General features: G+C 38.7%; 1 protein-coding gene across 1 annotated transcript; it reads right to left on the bottom strand.

The window, feature by feature from the left end:
- Nucleotides 1-6405: 6405 nt before the first annotated feature.
- Nucleotides 6406-9167, bottom strand: LOC122663341 (disease resistance protein RPV1-like). Its single transcript, XM_043859018.1, has 3 exons — nt 8668-9167; nt 8218-8315; nt 6406-6470 (listed from the first exon to the last, which is right to left on the bottom strand). Exons 1-3 carry the CDS (start codon nt 9165-9167, stop codon nt 6406-6408), a joined length of 663 nt encoding a protein of 220 aa, XP_043714953.1.
- Between the last annotated feature and the right edge of the window lie 7427 nt (nt 9168-16594).

Below are 16594 nucleotides of genomic sequence, written 5' to 3'. Positions count from 1 at the left end.
GGACAAAGCCCATCCCTCGACAAGTGCCAAACCCTAGGAGGTCACCTCCTAGGGGTGAAAGATCAGAGAGACTCTCAAGGCGTGCAACTCCCACTCACCAGCAAGGAGATATTTCGCATCATCCCAGGAGAATGGCGGACCTACCAGTTCGGTCAAGACGTGGGGTGTAACCGACGCACAGGTCGGTAGTACCTAGTCCAGATGATTTGATTAGAAGGTAAGTATTCCCAGGGCGACTTGAAGGAAGTCAGTTACACATCAAGGCAGAGTCAGAGCTACCAAGAAGAAAGTCACTCGCGTTTGCGCTAAGGTTCATCGCGTCGTGACTACTCACCATCACGTCAAAACTCATGGAGAGAGGGGACTTCAAGGAGAGGTCGAGAGTGAGGTCGCAGCGAACGTCCTGCCAAGCGTGACGAACAGTCACGAGAAGAGGAGTTAGACAAAAGACTTCAAGATTTGGACGAGAAGCTGGAAGGGCTAAAGAAGCAGACAAAGGGTGAAACACACTCAGTACCAGGACAACACCCATTTTCAGCAGAGATCATGGTAGCCACACTCCCCTCCCGGTTCAGGCTACCCACCTTTGAACTCTATAGTAGTGCAGCGGATCCTAATGACCATATCAACTACTTCAATGGGATGATAACTTTGTACAGGGGATCGAACGTGGTCTCTTGCCAAGCATTCCCCGCATCCCTCAAGGGTGTAGCCACTTCTTGGGTCTCAAGGCTCCGGCCTAGATCGATAGGTTCGTTCACGGAATTCTGCAAGTAAATTGCCACCCGCTTCCAGAGCAGTGTCAAGATGAAGACCACGGTCAATTTGTTAAACGTGGTAACAAACCCTGGGGAGTCCCTCAGGGAGTACATCACCAGGTTCACGAAGGAGTCTTTGGAGGTATGAGACCTAGATGACTAGACCTAGACGACTAGACCTAGCATGCAGCCTTGGCTGGGGGCATCAGAGACCTAGACTTGATCAAAGACCTAGCACGACATAAGACCAAGATAATGAAGGAGCTTCTAGAGCAGTGCAATAAATACGCAAATATTGCCGAGATACTGTAGGCTCGGAAGAAAGTGATCGAGGCCAAGCCTTAGGACAATAAGAGATCGGCGCCGGATGATCGTAGAGAGAGCATAAGATCGAGGACCAAGTACCAATGGGAGTAAGGCGACCGCCAGTCATAAAGGATAAACCGCCACCCAAAGGCGTGACCTAGCAAGCAGCCTCGAGTTCACACCCCTGAATACTACAAAGTCTCAGATACTCATGCAGATCCAAGACCGTGGCTTACTCCATTGGCTACAACCCATGCTAGCGGGGCCTGAGAAGCACAACCCCAATAAGTACCGTCTCTTCCACAAGGATATTGGGCATGACATAAAAGACTGCATCCAACTAAAGAGGGAGATAGAGCAACTTGTGAAGGCAGGGAGCTTGAACAAGTATGTGAACGAAGGACGTGATGGCCGTTCGGGCCAAGGAGGCAAAGGTCGTAACCGAAAAAGAGAGGAGCCGCGACGCGAACAAAGAAGAACAGACTGAGATAGGGAGAGAGACCGCCAGGAAGAGAGGAAAGATGGGGAAACCGAGTGGTACCAAAGGAACCCCCATCCTTACCATACTATGAGGACTGGGGCAAGAGTCTACGAGGAAGGCCAAAGCCCATGCTAGGCTCGTGGGCGTAGTAGAGAAGCCAAGCAAGGTAGCCAACGATAATCTCCTTCTCAAACGCAGACCTGGAAGGACTGAACTTGCCATATGAGGATGCCCTAGTGGTATAGGTAGAGATAGCCAATTGACCTATGCACAGGATATTGGTAGAAACTGGGGCGTCCGTGGACATACTCTCACTAGAAGCTTACAAGCAATTCGAGTTCGGCGACGACCAACTCAAGCCGGAGCTCACCTATCTCCACGGGTTCTCGGGCTCTACCGCCTTCATCAGAGGAACAATGGAGTTGCCCGTCACCTTTGGAGGGTATTCTCGGCAGATCACAATCATGGTGAAATTCATGGTTGTAAAGTTTGTGGCATCCTTTAACGGCCTCCTGGGGCTACCATCCTAATGGCCCTTAAGGAAGTCGTATCACCCATCCACCTGAAGATGAAGTTCCCAATAGAGAATGGGGTGGGCGAGATCCGAGGAGACCAAAAGAAGCCCGAGAGCGCTATGCAACGTTCGTCAAGAAGAATAATGGCAATACCCGCGGGATGACACCAACAGGAGAAGTGCTTTGTTCTCCTCCTCAATCTTAACATAAAAAACTGACAACTCCATCAATATTCTATTGAACTCGTCCAAGTGCACCTCAAATTGCACTCCCTCTAACTATTTACACCCAGATTTCACTCTACTCCTTCACGGCCGAATAGAGGTACTTAGCCATGGGGTGACTCGACCAAACGGATTGATCGAAGCACCATTGCGCCTTCCGGTCAAGGTTGGTTTCATCGGCCAAGAGGCAGTCGGTTAACATCAATGACAGTTTTTCTTTTAGCAATTAAGACTTGGATGATATGCTAATCCGAACATGGCAGGGATAGTGGCCGACGAATAAGGAGACCGTTCCTCATGGTTATCTTTACCGTATAAAATAAGCAGGAGGAGCAAGAAAGAGGATCAATCAAACACATATCAAAACCTGCATTTACTTATCTTTACTTTCCTTTACTGTTTTCTTTCCTTTTCCACGATGGTGTGAACCTGAGGTTTTTATTTCTTTTGCTTTATGCACCCTTATGTTTTGCACTGTAGATTGTTCACTATGAGTGACTTGAAGTGCAATTATAGTCCATTTCCAAGTCTCTTTACTCTGTTATCTTTGAGAAGTCCTCGGCATATCGGGGCACGAGTAGAAACCCTAGATCACTGTGACGTAACAGGGTGTCCTATTCTCATTCCGACTACCCCTCTCTGGCCGAAGGATTTTTTGGCACAACACTTTTGGCATGCCCAGTGGGATACTCGATAGCAATGGTGGACACCCGAGCCAATCTATGTAACACAAATAGTAAGGCCATTTCGATTTGGATCTTGACGATCGACTCCCACTGAAACTTCTGTCTGTGGATCTCCCTCTGACCATATTGCATTGCCAGAAGAGCTCAAGAGTTTTTCTGCGAGACTCTTCCATAAACAACGTAGCCACGACCGACTCCATATCAAGATCAGCTCCAGTACTGAGATTTATGATCAAAGAATCCCATGAATCCGGCATAGAACATAGAAGAAGTGTTACCTTTTCGTCATCATCGATTTTCACTCCAATAGCGGTCAATCTGCTCAATAGGGTATTGAAGCCATTTAAGTGTTCTTGAAAAGATGCGTCTTCCTTCATCTTCAGGCTGTACAACTGTCAACGAAGAAAAATTTTGTTCGACATTGATTTCCCATCGTAGAGATTCTTCAACTTGTCCCACAAACCTTTGACAGTGGTTTGATCAGAGACATTAAAAAGTACGGAATCATCTAAGGCAAGAAGTAAGTCTGCCATTGCTGTCTGATCTTTCGCTGTGAAATCAGCATCTGCCATTTCTGTCAGCTTCTTGTCTTTTTCGTTAAGGGCAACAACACACCCGTCTTTCACCAACACAGCTTGGATTTTCAGCCTCCACAACGGATAATTTGATCCGTTGAATTTTGGTACCTCAAACTTTGACGATGCCATACCGCAAATCCGAATACCTATACCGATGTCGATCAAGTGCTAACAAGGCTTCTCAACCTTAGGCTTTGATACCAATTGTGGCGGAAATTTCTCCTGCACTGATCGGCACTGTAAGAAGCAGAAGTGTGTAACAAAGATTCACGGAAAAGTAAAAGATGCAAAGACACAGGATTTAAGTGGTTCGGCACGATAGCCTACGTCCACGGGGCAATAACACGGAATTCACTTCACTAGTATAGGGAAAATTACAACACACACCCCTCACTCACAATACTGTATGTGGGACCCACTTAATAAGGAAACTCACTCACAATATAACTCTCACAAATTCCCCAAAGGAATTATACACAGAGATAATACCCGGAGTACCCTACCAGTGTAACCCAAACCCAAACACAAGAACACACTCAAATCTCTCTGAGAATCCTGATGAGCACATTTATGTGTGAAATCTTAGGGCATAAAACATACATTTTACCACATTGGACAGAGTTACTAGGTGCTTTCTTGTGCTTTTCAGGGTTTAGGTGAATTATTGTGAAAATGGAGGAGATGATGCTAAGGAGATTTAAGCTTTTTAGAAGTGTAAATGGATGCATAGCCCATCGAGTCAGCTTCGCAATGGTTCAAACGGCACTTAATTCCGAGATGAAACGGAGAAGTTATGGCCGTTTCCGTAACGACGCGTGAAAATGGTCTGTAGGGGTTATTTATAATTATTGACAGTCAGACGGGGACAAAGTGAAGCGGAAGTTCGGATTTAAGGGGCCTTAATGAATTATCAGAAGTTACTTTACTGTACCCGAAAGATTCTATTTGGAAGGCTCTGGACAATCCAACTTCAACTTGAGATATCTTGGGCTCCCCAACTCCGAATTGGATGAAATTTGGGTCTATTTTGGGTGATTTTTCGCAAGGAACACAATGGTGAGACCTATATAAGCACTCCATGATCCACGAAGGACAGAATGGGTATTTTATTTATTCTTGAAGGAATCCTAGTCATCACCCTTACTCTCTCTCTCCTCCAACTTCTCAAGAGCACTTCGAATTCTACTTGGGATAGATTTATATTTTCTCATCTATGGAAGGTTGAAAAATCAAAGATGCTTTGATTTTATTGCTTGAGAAGATATCTACAAAGAAAAGGAAGACTTGTTAGAATTGGAAATTTATTTTTCTGAAATAGAAGGCTACGTAAACAATCTTCTCTTCTTCTTCTTTCTTTTTTTTATTTTCTTATGATTCAAGGTATTGTAAAAGAGGAAAGAGAAGAGAATATTCTCTTTTCTTAGGGAATATTTCTCCTACACTTCCATCTTCTCTCTTCTCCTCTCTTCCACCTATAAATACCCCCTACCTTTCTTGTAAAAATTGCTCATTCATTTAATGAAATTTCTTCTCTTCTTCTCCTTCTAATTTGTGATTTTTGACTTTTTCTAAGTTCTAGTTTGCTTTTATGATTTTTAGTTAATGGTTATAATAGGTTTAGTTTATGCTTTAATTTCAATTTAAGTCTTCAATTGGGTTGTAATTTCTTAATTCTAGTTTAGGTTTTAAGCCTTTTAGTCTAAGTTCTTAAGTTGATGACAAGACTTGAAGATTTAGAAGAGGAGGCCATGGTAAGTTTATGCAATTATTCAAGCTTTTCAATTACATTCATGCAAGCACATCCAGGTTTTACTATCTAAACTCTCAATCTCATTCTCCATCTCCTCTATCTCTTTCTATCTTCTTCTTCTTCCCCCTCTATTTCTTTTATTTTAATTTTATATGGTTGTGGTTTATGGATGCATTTTTATTCCCTTATTTCTTTTTATATGGTTAGTATGTGTGGCTGTATTTTATTCCTTTCAATTCACTTTAGTTTGATAGGTTAGATGCTCATGTGTTAGGACGTCGATTTAAACCCTTAATTTTGTTAGATGCTTATGAGTTAGGATGCATTGATTTTCGTTAGTTTAAGTAGTTTAATTTAACACTTTAATTTGGTTCACATTGTATTACTTTTAAGTTAGTTAAATAAAGTGGCGTATATCTCCTCGTGTTCGACCCGTACGCTTGTGATTTTATTTTAACTCAAACAAATCCCGTTCTTGGTTCTCTGTTCTATGTCTTGAACGCCACCCCCTACCCATATTTATAGTTGAAGGGAAAGAGTAATGGATGAGAGAAAACCAATCCTTGGTTTCTCCGTTTGAATCGATAGCCACATCCAAGTTTCCAATATGAAAAAATGAGGACGGTGAAGGGCTGTGCCGACCACACCCATTTCTTCTTCTCCATTTTCTTCTTCTTGATTTAACATTCAAACTGCACTGAATATTAGTGTTGCGGCTGACCCAATGTCCGGTATTGTTGATGGTAAGCTAAGTCTTCACCATGTATTACTTTTACAATACTTTATACATTGTATTGCCGACACATAAGACCAATGTGTGTGAAAAACAAAATGAGATAAGCTGTACCTTTTTACTCTTCATTTTGTTTTTATCATTTAATGTTGCTGACTTCAATGTTTTGAATGCATTTCTATCACATGACATCCAAATAGAAGCACTTCGGTTTGAAAAAGGAGAGAAGAATTTGAAAACCATTGAAAGAGGCTGACGGATAGCTCCAGGAAAGTTCATGGAGTTGAAACAGAGCACAAAGAATTCAGTCATGGCAACAAAGATGGAAGAACTTTCAGCAACATAGGTACAAAATTCCAGTGGAGGGGCATCAATCAGGGTCCATCAGAAATCACCGCCGGCATAAGATCTCGGCAGATGAGTAAGCTTGAAATCACCCCTATTCAGTCCATACAGAACAGCTCGAAATCGTGCTTTTGGAAGCTTGAAGACATCAAAGAAGTTGAGATAAGGCAGAGAGACGGAGCTTGAGTTCAAGCCCAAAATCGAGCTCGTCTGTTTCCAAAATCTCCTCGACTTTCGTCAATGCCTCGTTAATGACCCAAGTCGGGCGAGTCTGCAAAGCACCATCCTTTCTCTTCTAGTGCATGCAGAGATTGATTGAAATTGTCGATCACATGTACTTAGAGTGAGCCTCTGAACCATTTTCAAGAAGTGGGATGAAGGTTTGCAGCGGTGGTGGCGCAGTGGAAGCGGTGGTGGGGTGGTGGTTAAGAAGAAGAAGAAAGAAGAAGAGGAAGCAATAGTGGTGGTCCCACTTTTTTATATTAGAAAAATAAAAACTTAGAATAGAGTTATTTTAATTGAAGGGTAAAATTGTCATTTAAATTTTATATTTGACACTGTCCACTTCAAAGTGCTGGATGTATATTTTGAAAATACAGAGGGCTGTATTGTATTTAGTATAAACCTTAGGGGGTGACAATGTAATTTTCTCTAAAAGAAAAATTAATAACATGTGATGTTTAAATAAATAAGAAGGGATAAAATAGTTAAATGAAAAAATAACCAATAATATAATAATATAATAATAGTATGATATTGGATCACTAAAGATTTTGGTTTTCAAATTTTGCCTGTAGTTGGATCACTAAAGATTTTGTTCTTCAAATTCTGCTTGTTATTGGATTATTAAAGATTTTGGTCTGCAAATTATGATTTGACACTAATTAAAAAATAATAATTAATACTAAAGGTACCTAAGATTATGAAATTATAAAAAAGAATGACATAAAGATTAAGAATTGAATAATGGAATTTTAGATAAGAATGAAAGGTAGAATAGATAACTGAAAGATTTGTCACAACGTGCTTTTATATGATAATATGATATGATATTATGATAGTATTTGTATAAAAAAAAATTGATAGTATGATAGTATGATAGTATGATATACCTTTATCGGATTCAGATTCGTCTATTTTCGAATATGATTACCTTTTAGCAACGATTACTTATATATTTTTTATTTTAAAATGTTGTACAAGCCTCTTGTACGACCGTCATTGATACTATGCACTCTTCTGTGCACAAACCACGTCATGTATTGAAAACTTGTTTTTCACACTTTTAACGTGGTTCAACATGAATGTTTACATTCACCCGAGAGAATTAGAGATTTTTTGTTAAACTTGAAAAATTGTACATTACTCTCCATCTCACCAATGTGATCTTTTCGAGCTTATGTGTAGAGTGTTCTCGCAAAGACAATATATAGAGAACCAAAAAAAATAAAATTTCTTACTTCCCACAAAATTACAATTTTACCCCCAAATATGCTATAGACCCAAAACCCAATCCCATTAATTATAAGTACAGACCCAATAACAGTAATGTAAATCCACAAAATATAAGACACACCTAACTCCAACATTGACATATGCTTTAGGTCCATTCTCATAAATTACATAAAGACAACATGAATCAAAATGTCTAAAGTTTTTTAACTCGTGGGAGAAGGAAACACCAATAAATATAATATAAAAAAAAAAATTGAAATATGATGTATATTAAGACATAAAAAATTAAAAAGGCTTATCGAAAGACGCTTCTGTCGGCCAAGAGTATATTTCTATATAGAGAGAGAGAGAGAGAGAGAGAGAGAGAGAGAGAGAGAAATTCACACCTTGCCAGAATTGCTCCCATCTCTCAGCAACGAGACCGTCGTCCAGTAGCAAATTCGAGACTTCTTTCACCATCTTCGCAATCAACTTTTCTTCATCGCTGCGATTTAAGAATCCAAAATTAGAATTAAAAGGATATAAAAAAAAATTAAAAAAAAAACAGCAAAAAATTAACCCAAAAGATTCGAAGAAATGCAAAGCTGAAATTAAGATAGTGGGATATATACAACAAAAAGCATACATGTCCTAGACAATATACATCAGAATATATGTAATTTGCTACAACGATAAAACATCTGATTTAGTACAAACAATATGGACCCAATTTAGAAATCAAAATCAAAATCAAAATTTCTACTCCATGATCCATTAAGGAAACCAAAAGCCATCCCGGCCTTTTTACTATCCCAATGATATCTTCTTCAAAGATGTCTAAAGAAGGAAGTAATTACCCGTGAGGTAAGTCATTCATGTTCCATCCACTGATTTCACCTGCTGCTCTCAGTGCTGATCTCCACCCTTCCACCACTTCTGGCTCAAAGTGCTCTTGGTAGAAGCGAAAAGGCTCTTCAAAGCTTCCCTTCTGATGCCGTACTTCCGATGGTTTGACACCCATTAGGAAAACAGGAAATACCTTTTGGCCAAGCTTTTTTCTGCATTCCATTGTCAAGGTAAGCTCTTCTAGGCATCCTATTGAAGAAGCATAGTTCCTAGAGAATATGATAATTGCGCATCTTGATTCTTTGATTCTTTGCATGAGCATCGGAGAGATATGCTCTCCTGCTTTCATGGGCTCATCGTCCTTCAATGTTTTGAGGTTGGTCTTCTCCAGGAAAGCGCAGAGCTTACTTGCGAAATTAATGTTCTCTGTTTCTTCTCTTTCATAACTCAAAAATACATCGTATTTCCATCCAGATGAAGAAGAAGACGGGATTTCGGTGTCAGCTTCCATCAAGCTGAAGCAAAATCTCAGATATTTGATCCGAAGAGATTTGGATACTCTGAATTGAGATAACAAAAGGCTGACGAGAGAGGGGAGATTATTTCGTCGTGGGGATGTGGACCTCTGAATTGAGTGATATGTACGCTGACGAGACAATGGGGAGGTTATTTATTTCGTCGTGGGTTTCACAGTGGTGGGATCCACGGGAGTTTGAAATCTGGGTTTCAAACTCTCAACCGTTGGATCGTTTAGATGCCATGTGTCATTTCCTCATAGCTCACCGCCACTGGCACTGCGGAGGATTTTATCCAAAGCTACTTCCCTATTTTATATTTGTAAAAGTATTTAAATACTTTACCAAAAAAAAGAAAGGTATTTAAATGGGCCATCAAGGTTAAAAGACTCGATCAAAATGCATAAACTTTCCAAAGTATCGTTTGACAACGTTATTTTTCTGTTGTTTCTGTGCTATTAACGTTTCCAACACACAATTAGCATAAAAAACATATTTGAGAAATCAGTTTTGTTTCACTTGTTTTTTATAACAAAAATAAAAGTTTATAACAATTTATGAATTTAAAAATATTTTTGTAATAACAATAATTTGTTGTTTTTACATTTTTTGGACCAAAAACCTAAAAACTGTTACCCATGTTTTGAAGAAATAAAGCCCTAAACTCTTTTGACAACTTTCGCTCATGTCTCCTTAACCGTATCTCTTTCTCTCGCTCATCTCTCGCATCGTCATCACCGAGAGAGCTCGACAATTGCTGCTGATGTCCCTCCACCGTCCAGGTACAAAACCTTTCTCTATCTCTCTCTCGTTCATGGTCCTTGGTTCAGTAACCCCTACAATAATGGCGGAATGCATGAGATTAGTTTTGATTTTAGAATTTGAGAGAAAGAGAGAGAAATTTGAGGTTTTCTACCAACGTCGTCATTAATTTTCTTCTGTTTGGTAAATTTTTGGGTTTGAGTTTCGGTAGAAAAGAGAGTAGATAAGCTAAGGCAGAGATTTTTTAGGTTTTCTAGTGGTTTCTCGATTTTAAATTGGAGATAGGGTGGTGTTTTTTTTTTTTTTTGTGTGTGGATTTTTCCCCTTTTCCCTTGTAGAGGTGGGTTTGTTGTTGGATGGGATATAGTTGCAGAGAATAATGCGGCCATGCGAAAGTCGTTGTGGTAAAGGTCGTAATGCCAGAGGAATCATTACCGGGGAGGTCATAAGCGTCTATACCGTAAAATTGATTTTTGACAGAATAAAAAAAATATAAAGGGCCTAAAAGCACTTGTAGCGGATATTCAACATGCGAATACTCTGTAATTCTCTTTTCTTGCAGAAATTTTTTTTCGATCGTATTTTCGTTCTTGAAATTTTGAGGCTTATGATTGCTTCCTCGTTTATTTCGTTAGATTGTTAATTTTTCCCCTCTAACTCCTTTCCTCTGCTAAATTCGAGAAGTTGATAATGTTTTCAGCAAATTGGTGTATTTTTTTTTATTTATATTTGTGTTCATATTTTAGAGCTGAAAGGATGTTAATGGAGTCTTAATAATGGAGAAGTTGATAATGGACTCTGGTTTTCTCTCTTCTTTCCAGGTTCACTTTCCTTTCTACTTCTTATTCTCTTTTGGTGCTATTTTTCTGATGTCTACTTATTTGTCTGCTTTCGTCTTGCAATTTCTTCAATTTTTTGCAACTAGCGATAGTGGTTTGTCTTCAGGGGTTGAAACCTTCTCAGTTATAAGATTCTTCTGCTTTTGAAAGTATATATTACATATAAACTTTCTCAGTAACTTGTTATCTAATGAAGAAACAATTGATTTTGATCTTCCTCTTCAATAATTTTTACTTGTTTTGTTACAGCATGATCTCTTGTTTTGTTCAATACATGTGAGAATATTAGGAAGTGTTGTGGCAAGGTCCCCATTGGATATTATCATTGAAGCATGGTTTGTAGCATGGTCTCATGGTTACTTGTAAATTTCAAACTTTACTTGTTGGATCTTTTGCTCAAATTGGTAGAGTACTTGGAACATGAGGATGTCTTAAGCATGTTCCAAGGGGAAGGTGGTTCGAATCCACCAAGACCCTTTTTATTCAACTGTTCATAGAAGACAATCATGAGCATCATACAATGTCTGCTTCTCTGTGGTTTTTTTTTTTTTTTCCTTTCTTTTTTTGTTGATGGTTTGAATGATTTTTATTGCTTCTCTGGTTTTGAAGATGCAAAAATGAATGAGACACTTCCATAATTTATAGTAACTTATTAGTGCATCTCTGTCTTTTTTTTTTAATATATACTTTTTATGGATTTTTAATAATTTTTAATATCTTAACATCATTGACTTTTTATGAATTATAATATAATATTAATGGTATTTCTGTAATTTATAGTAACCATTACAAAACTGTTGTAGAAATAGGTTTTATCAAACACCTTTTAGTATTAATAGTGTTTTGGATACGTTTCTGGAACAAGTTTATCAAACACCTTTCAGGAAGTCAGTAACGTTATTCTAGAAACAGTAACACAAAAATACGTTTTAGATCAAAAACAGCATAGAAACACTAGTAACGTTATTTAACAGTGCCTAAATGGTCTAGTTGATTTTTCCAATCTAACTTTTTTATCCGACAATGAATCCTTGATAAAAACATCCTATCAGAAAAAATCTTAGATAGAAAATACCAAAAATATTAAATCAAATAAATAAATCAATAAAAAAAAAAAGAGTGGGTGGTAGCGGTGCTGCAGTTATTTTCTTTAAACGCAACACAAAACGCAGCGTCTTAATTTAAACCGTTTATTTTTTTGACCTTTTAATCGTATCCATCGAATAAAAAAAACCCATAAACTTGCTCACCGTGAGAGCAGGTTTCTTCTGTTTTCTATTTTTCTTCTTCGTTCATAGGTTTCTTCTTTGTTGCAGGGAATGCTTCAGGTTTCTCCGACTTCTTCTTCTTCTCCGTTCACAGGTTTCTTCGTTCAGCAGAGTTTTCGTTTTGTCCATAAAGGTATAAAAAACGAAACTCCAACAATTGAAAAGAAGAAGATGATTTATGCCGATGATGAAGATGACCCAAATCTGATGAGATGGCTTAGAACCAAAACTTCTTTCCTTTCTTGTTAAGACTTCAGGGATCAAAAGATCATGTAAAAATTAATCGAATTGAAGACCCTTGAATCTCTGGGATCTTGGAACCGAACAGAAATGCAAAAAACTCCATCCCCCCTTTCATTATAAAAAAAAACTTCATCTTCCCACCCACAATACACAGGGAGGGCGGAGGTGGGAGGAGACAATACAGAATGGCTTCTTCTTCTTCAGTTTTCTTAAAAAATTAAAAAATTAAAAAAAAAGAATTTCAAGGGAGATAATTGAGGAAAAAAGAGGGTTTTGAGAAAGAAAAAAAATCAAAACAGAGAGAATTGGGGAGTGCTTCAAGGAGATGGGTTTTGGGTTGCAGGGGTGGTCCTTATTTTTGTATGTTTTTATTTTGTAAATTGATTGTTTCTCTCTGTTTGAGCTCTGATGATTCTTCGAAATCTTCCATGAATTTTGTCATGGGACAGGTGATGATCTTAAAGCATGGAGAGCCTCCCGATTCCAAGAGGTAAAATGATTCTTCAACATAGCTTCTTCTTCTTTTTCTTCAATTGCAAGTGTCAAAGTGATCGTCTGTGGCACGGAGCAGTTGGGACCGGATCCAGAAATGGTCCCTAAACAGATCCAGATCACGGATCTCAAAGCTATTCTTTCTCCAGTGGCTGTTTACCAAACAAAAAAAAAAGTATGATCTTCGGTTCCTTATATATATGTATATATATTTTGTAAATCAATTCTCTCTGGGTTTGTAGAGAATAGGTTTAGAGGGGGAGAGAGAGATTTACAGGGGAGCTAGATGGGTTTTGGGTTGCAGGGGTGGTTTTTTTTCTTTTTTTAAAGTGATTCTATCTCAGTTTGCAGTGAATAGGTTTGCAGGGGAAGAGATGGTAGGAGAGAGCGGAAGCAAGCTTTTATTTACTTATGACAATACAAACAAAGGAAAGAGACATTTTTTCTGAGTCAACGTGCTAGTCTGCTGCGACAGCCAAGAGGAGTGGGATGAACACTTAGAGAAGAACCCTTTGGTTAACGCTTTGAACAGCCTATCCTCTTTCTGCTACTTTTCTAGATTATGTTTTATGAATTCTTTTTCTCTTTCCTCCCTTTTTGATTGCTTGATTAATGATTCTAATTTGATTGTGGGATTCATGTTTTACTAATAGCTTTGTTTAAGGGTGTTAAACGGTTCAGTTTGGTGCAAGGATTTTTAGGTGAAACCAGACCCAAACTGTTTATTAAACGGTTTCACTTATCGAACCCAAAACCATTTACTAAATGGTTTTGTTTCTTAGTTTTTAAACGCTTTTCGATTTATCGGTCCTAAATGGCTTTGGTCACAGTTTTAGTCTTTTAGATGCTTGGTTCCTAAATGGTTAATTTGTCTGTCTTACACCGAATTTAATGCTTGTTGGATATACACAACAAGCCACATTGAAAAGGATATGATTCTAATCTATAGAAAAGCCAAAATATTTATAGAAACATTGAATACTATTATACTTTTTTTTGGTAAAAATACTATTATACTAGTGTATTTGAATGAATTCAACCCAATTATTTTATTACAAATTTCACATATACACTTCTTACAATCCATTTTTTACTCTCATTGTTTTCAAATTTAGCAACAACTTATTATATTAAGGCACTATTGGTTAATTATTGCCATTACATATTACTAATATTTGTTTCGGTTTAAACGGTTCAATTCAATTTAAACCGTTTAACTAAATGGTCCTAACTTTTAAAACCACAAACGAACCATTTAATAAAAGGTTTCGGGGTTTCGATGTAAACGGCTCAGTTCAGTTTCAGTTTGATTTTGACGCCCTTAGGTTTGTTGCAGGTTCAATTGATCTAGGCTTTTTTTTTTTTTTAGTGGGTTGTAAGTACCGCGGTCCTCCGTAGGATCCGAAGGTGCCTCAGCCTTAGTGACATACGGGTGTACGAATATAGATAATATTGTTAATGTTCAAGAACAATATTAGGGGATTGGGACCATGCATAATAGATTTGAGTAAGAAGAAATCGCCACCCAGGGTAAGGGCCTAGGACCCATTAAGTGCAGCCCGCACCTGTTGGGGACAGATGCGGGCTTCGTGACTCCATGTAGTCTAACCAGAGATTTCGGATAAGGGGTCAGGTTACGAGTGTGGGAAGGTGTTAGGCACCCACCTCGTCCGGCCGAAGCCGGTCTTTCTCGTAATAGATGCTACATAATGACAAGTATTCTCTCTCTCTTATTGCGGGGATGGGATATTGCAGACTACACTACGGTGTTATGGACTACATTGCCTCTATGAAATATACGATAAAACAATAAATAAAGAAAATGCAGTGATTATACCTGCGAAGATGTATCCCTTGGCTTAGGGGAGATGGACTGATGAATCAACGTTGATTCCTTTCAAGCAGTGTAATGATCCTTTAAAGTGGCTTGGTAATGAATAGACGGACAGAATGACGTCTGTAATTAGAGGTTTGGATTGCTACCTGTGTACTGACATGGTAACAACCCTTAGGGGGAGGGATCGCTCTATATCGGGGCCGGTAATCGAAGGATCTACCCACGAAGAACACTCACTTCACTCACATATTTATCAGAGAAGGAGAGGAGAAGAAGGGAGAAAAGGGGGTAAAAGGGGGTGCAATCACACATGAAGGGTCCTCCAGCCCCAAAAACCAAGGGAAATGAGGGAGGGGGACCCTCCTATTTATAGGGAGGGACCCCCTCTCTCTCCTAGCCGGATAAGTCCTTCAATGTGTGATGTCAGCAAGTTGATGTCACACACCCTTATGGCACCGTGGAAATCTGGTACATGGCTCCACGGTGCCGTGGGAAGGAGCCCCACGGCGCCGTGGGAGTGCAGTGCCTTTTTTCCTTTGTTTTTGGGCCTAAAATGTGCCTTCTTAGGTTCAAAATGGTTCGGGATTATGAGCCAGACGTTTAGGGGTGTGTCGTCCATCGTCCGTGTCCCGTTATCATCATTGCCAAGGGTGGTGACAAAATCCAGTGTCTATATGGGTGTTTTTGTGTGGCTCTGAATTCAATTATGTTTTTCGTGATTGGTGTTTCTGTTTCTGGGTTTTATATATGGGGGTTCCATGTCTGATTGATGAGCTTTGCCTGTTCTTGTTGTAATTTTTTTGTTTTTATTGTTCTTGTTGTAACCTCATAGGTTTTCTGTTGTTATTATGTGTAAGCAATTTCCATCTTTGAAAGAGGTAAAAGGGGATCACATTTAGATCCTAAATCAATTTAAACCTAAATTCTATGAAACCCTCAAAATCTTAAGGAAGCTCAATTTGCCTACTATCCAGGATCTGATTTTTGTGGGTCAATCTCAATTAATCATCTAATTTAGGTTGTTATAAAACCCTAGTCAAATTGGTCATGGGGCTCTTATATTGTTTGATGTTGGAAGCTTGATTTAAAATATCTGGATTCCTAACTGGCTACACCATTACTAAAGCTGCCTCTGGGTTTGAATCAATTCCCTATAATCAGCATGGGTTTAGAGAGGGAGAGAGAGAGAGAGTGCTAGGGTTTCATCCTAGCTTGCGCATTTATTTGCAACTCCTCTCTCAAAACTTGGTTACAGTGGCAAGAATGGTGGTCATGGCGAGCATGGTACATGGTCACCAAGAGACAAGAGATAGCTAGGGTTTCATCCTACCTTGCTTATTATGGGAGAAAAGGTTGGAAGAAGAGAGGGGGAATAAAGAGGTTTATCATACCAGCATAATGGTCATTAGATTCCCTAAAACTAACGTCTAATGTCTAATGTCTAACGTCCTAGACTAACGGACTGGACTAGAGTGTTTCAAAGTTTGAAAAGTAGGGGTGCATTTGAAAATAGTAAAAGTTTAGGAGTGCATTTGAACTTATGGTTAATTTGAGGGAGACATTTGATAAAAACCCTTCTTTTTTCCCTTATCTTTAATATCGTGGAATGGAATCACATTTGGTTGACACAAATTTCCCTTATCAATTGAAAAAATTATGTCCCAATTTTGGGAGATATGGAAAACACACATAAATATTGAGAGAGAGAGAGAGCGAGCAAAACAAAACCTTGAAAATCCCATTGGAAGGGTAGCTCCAACATGTCACAATTAAGTGGTCATGAATTCCTTCTTATTTATCCCCAAAAAAAAATCCTAAAAAATGTTATACAACAACAATAAAGTCAACCTTAATTCAACTTAATGGACTAGAGTGTTATAAAGTTTGAAAAGTAGGGGTGCTTTTGAAAATAGTGAAAGTTCAGGAGTGCATTTGAACTTATGGTCAATTTGAAGGGACATTTGATACAATCCCTTCTTTTT

This window comes from Telopea speciosissima, chromosome 5 (assembly GCF_018873765.1).
Source record: "Telopea speciosissima isolate NSW1024214 ecotype Mountain lineage chromosome 5, Tspe_v1, whole genome shotgun sequence".
Taxonomy (NCBI): Eukaryota; Viridiplantae; Streptophyta; class Magnoliopsida; order Proteales; family Proteaceae; genus Telopea; species Telopea speciosissima.
This window is presented reverse-complemented; position numbering and strand designations above follow the sequence as displayed.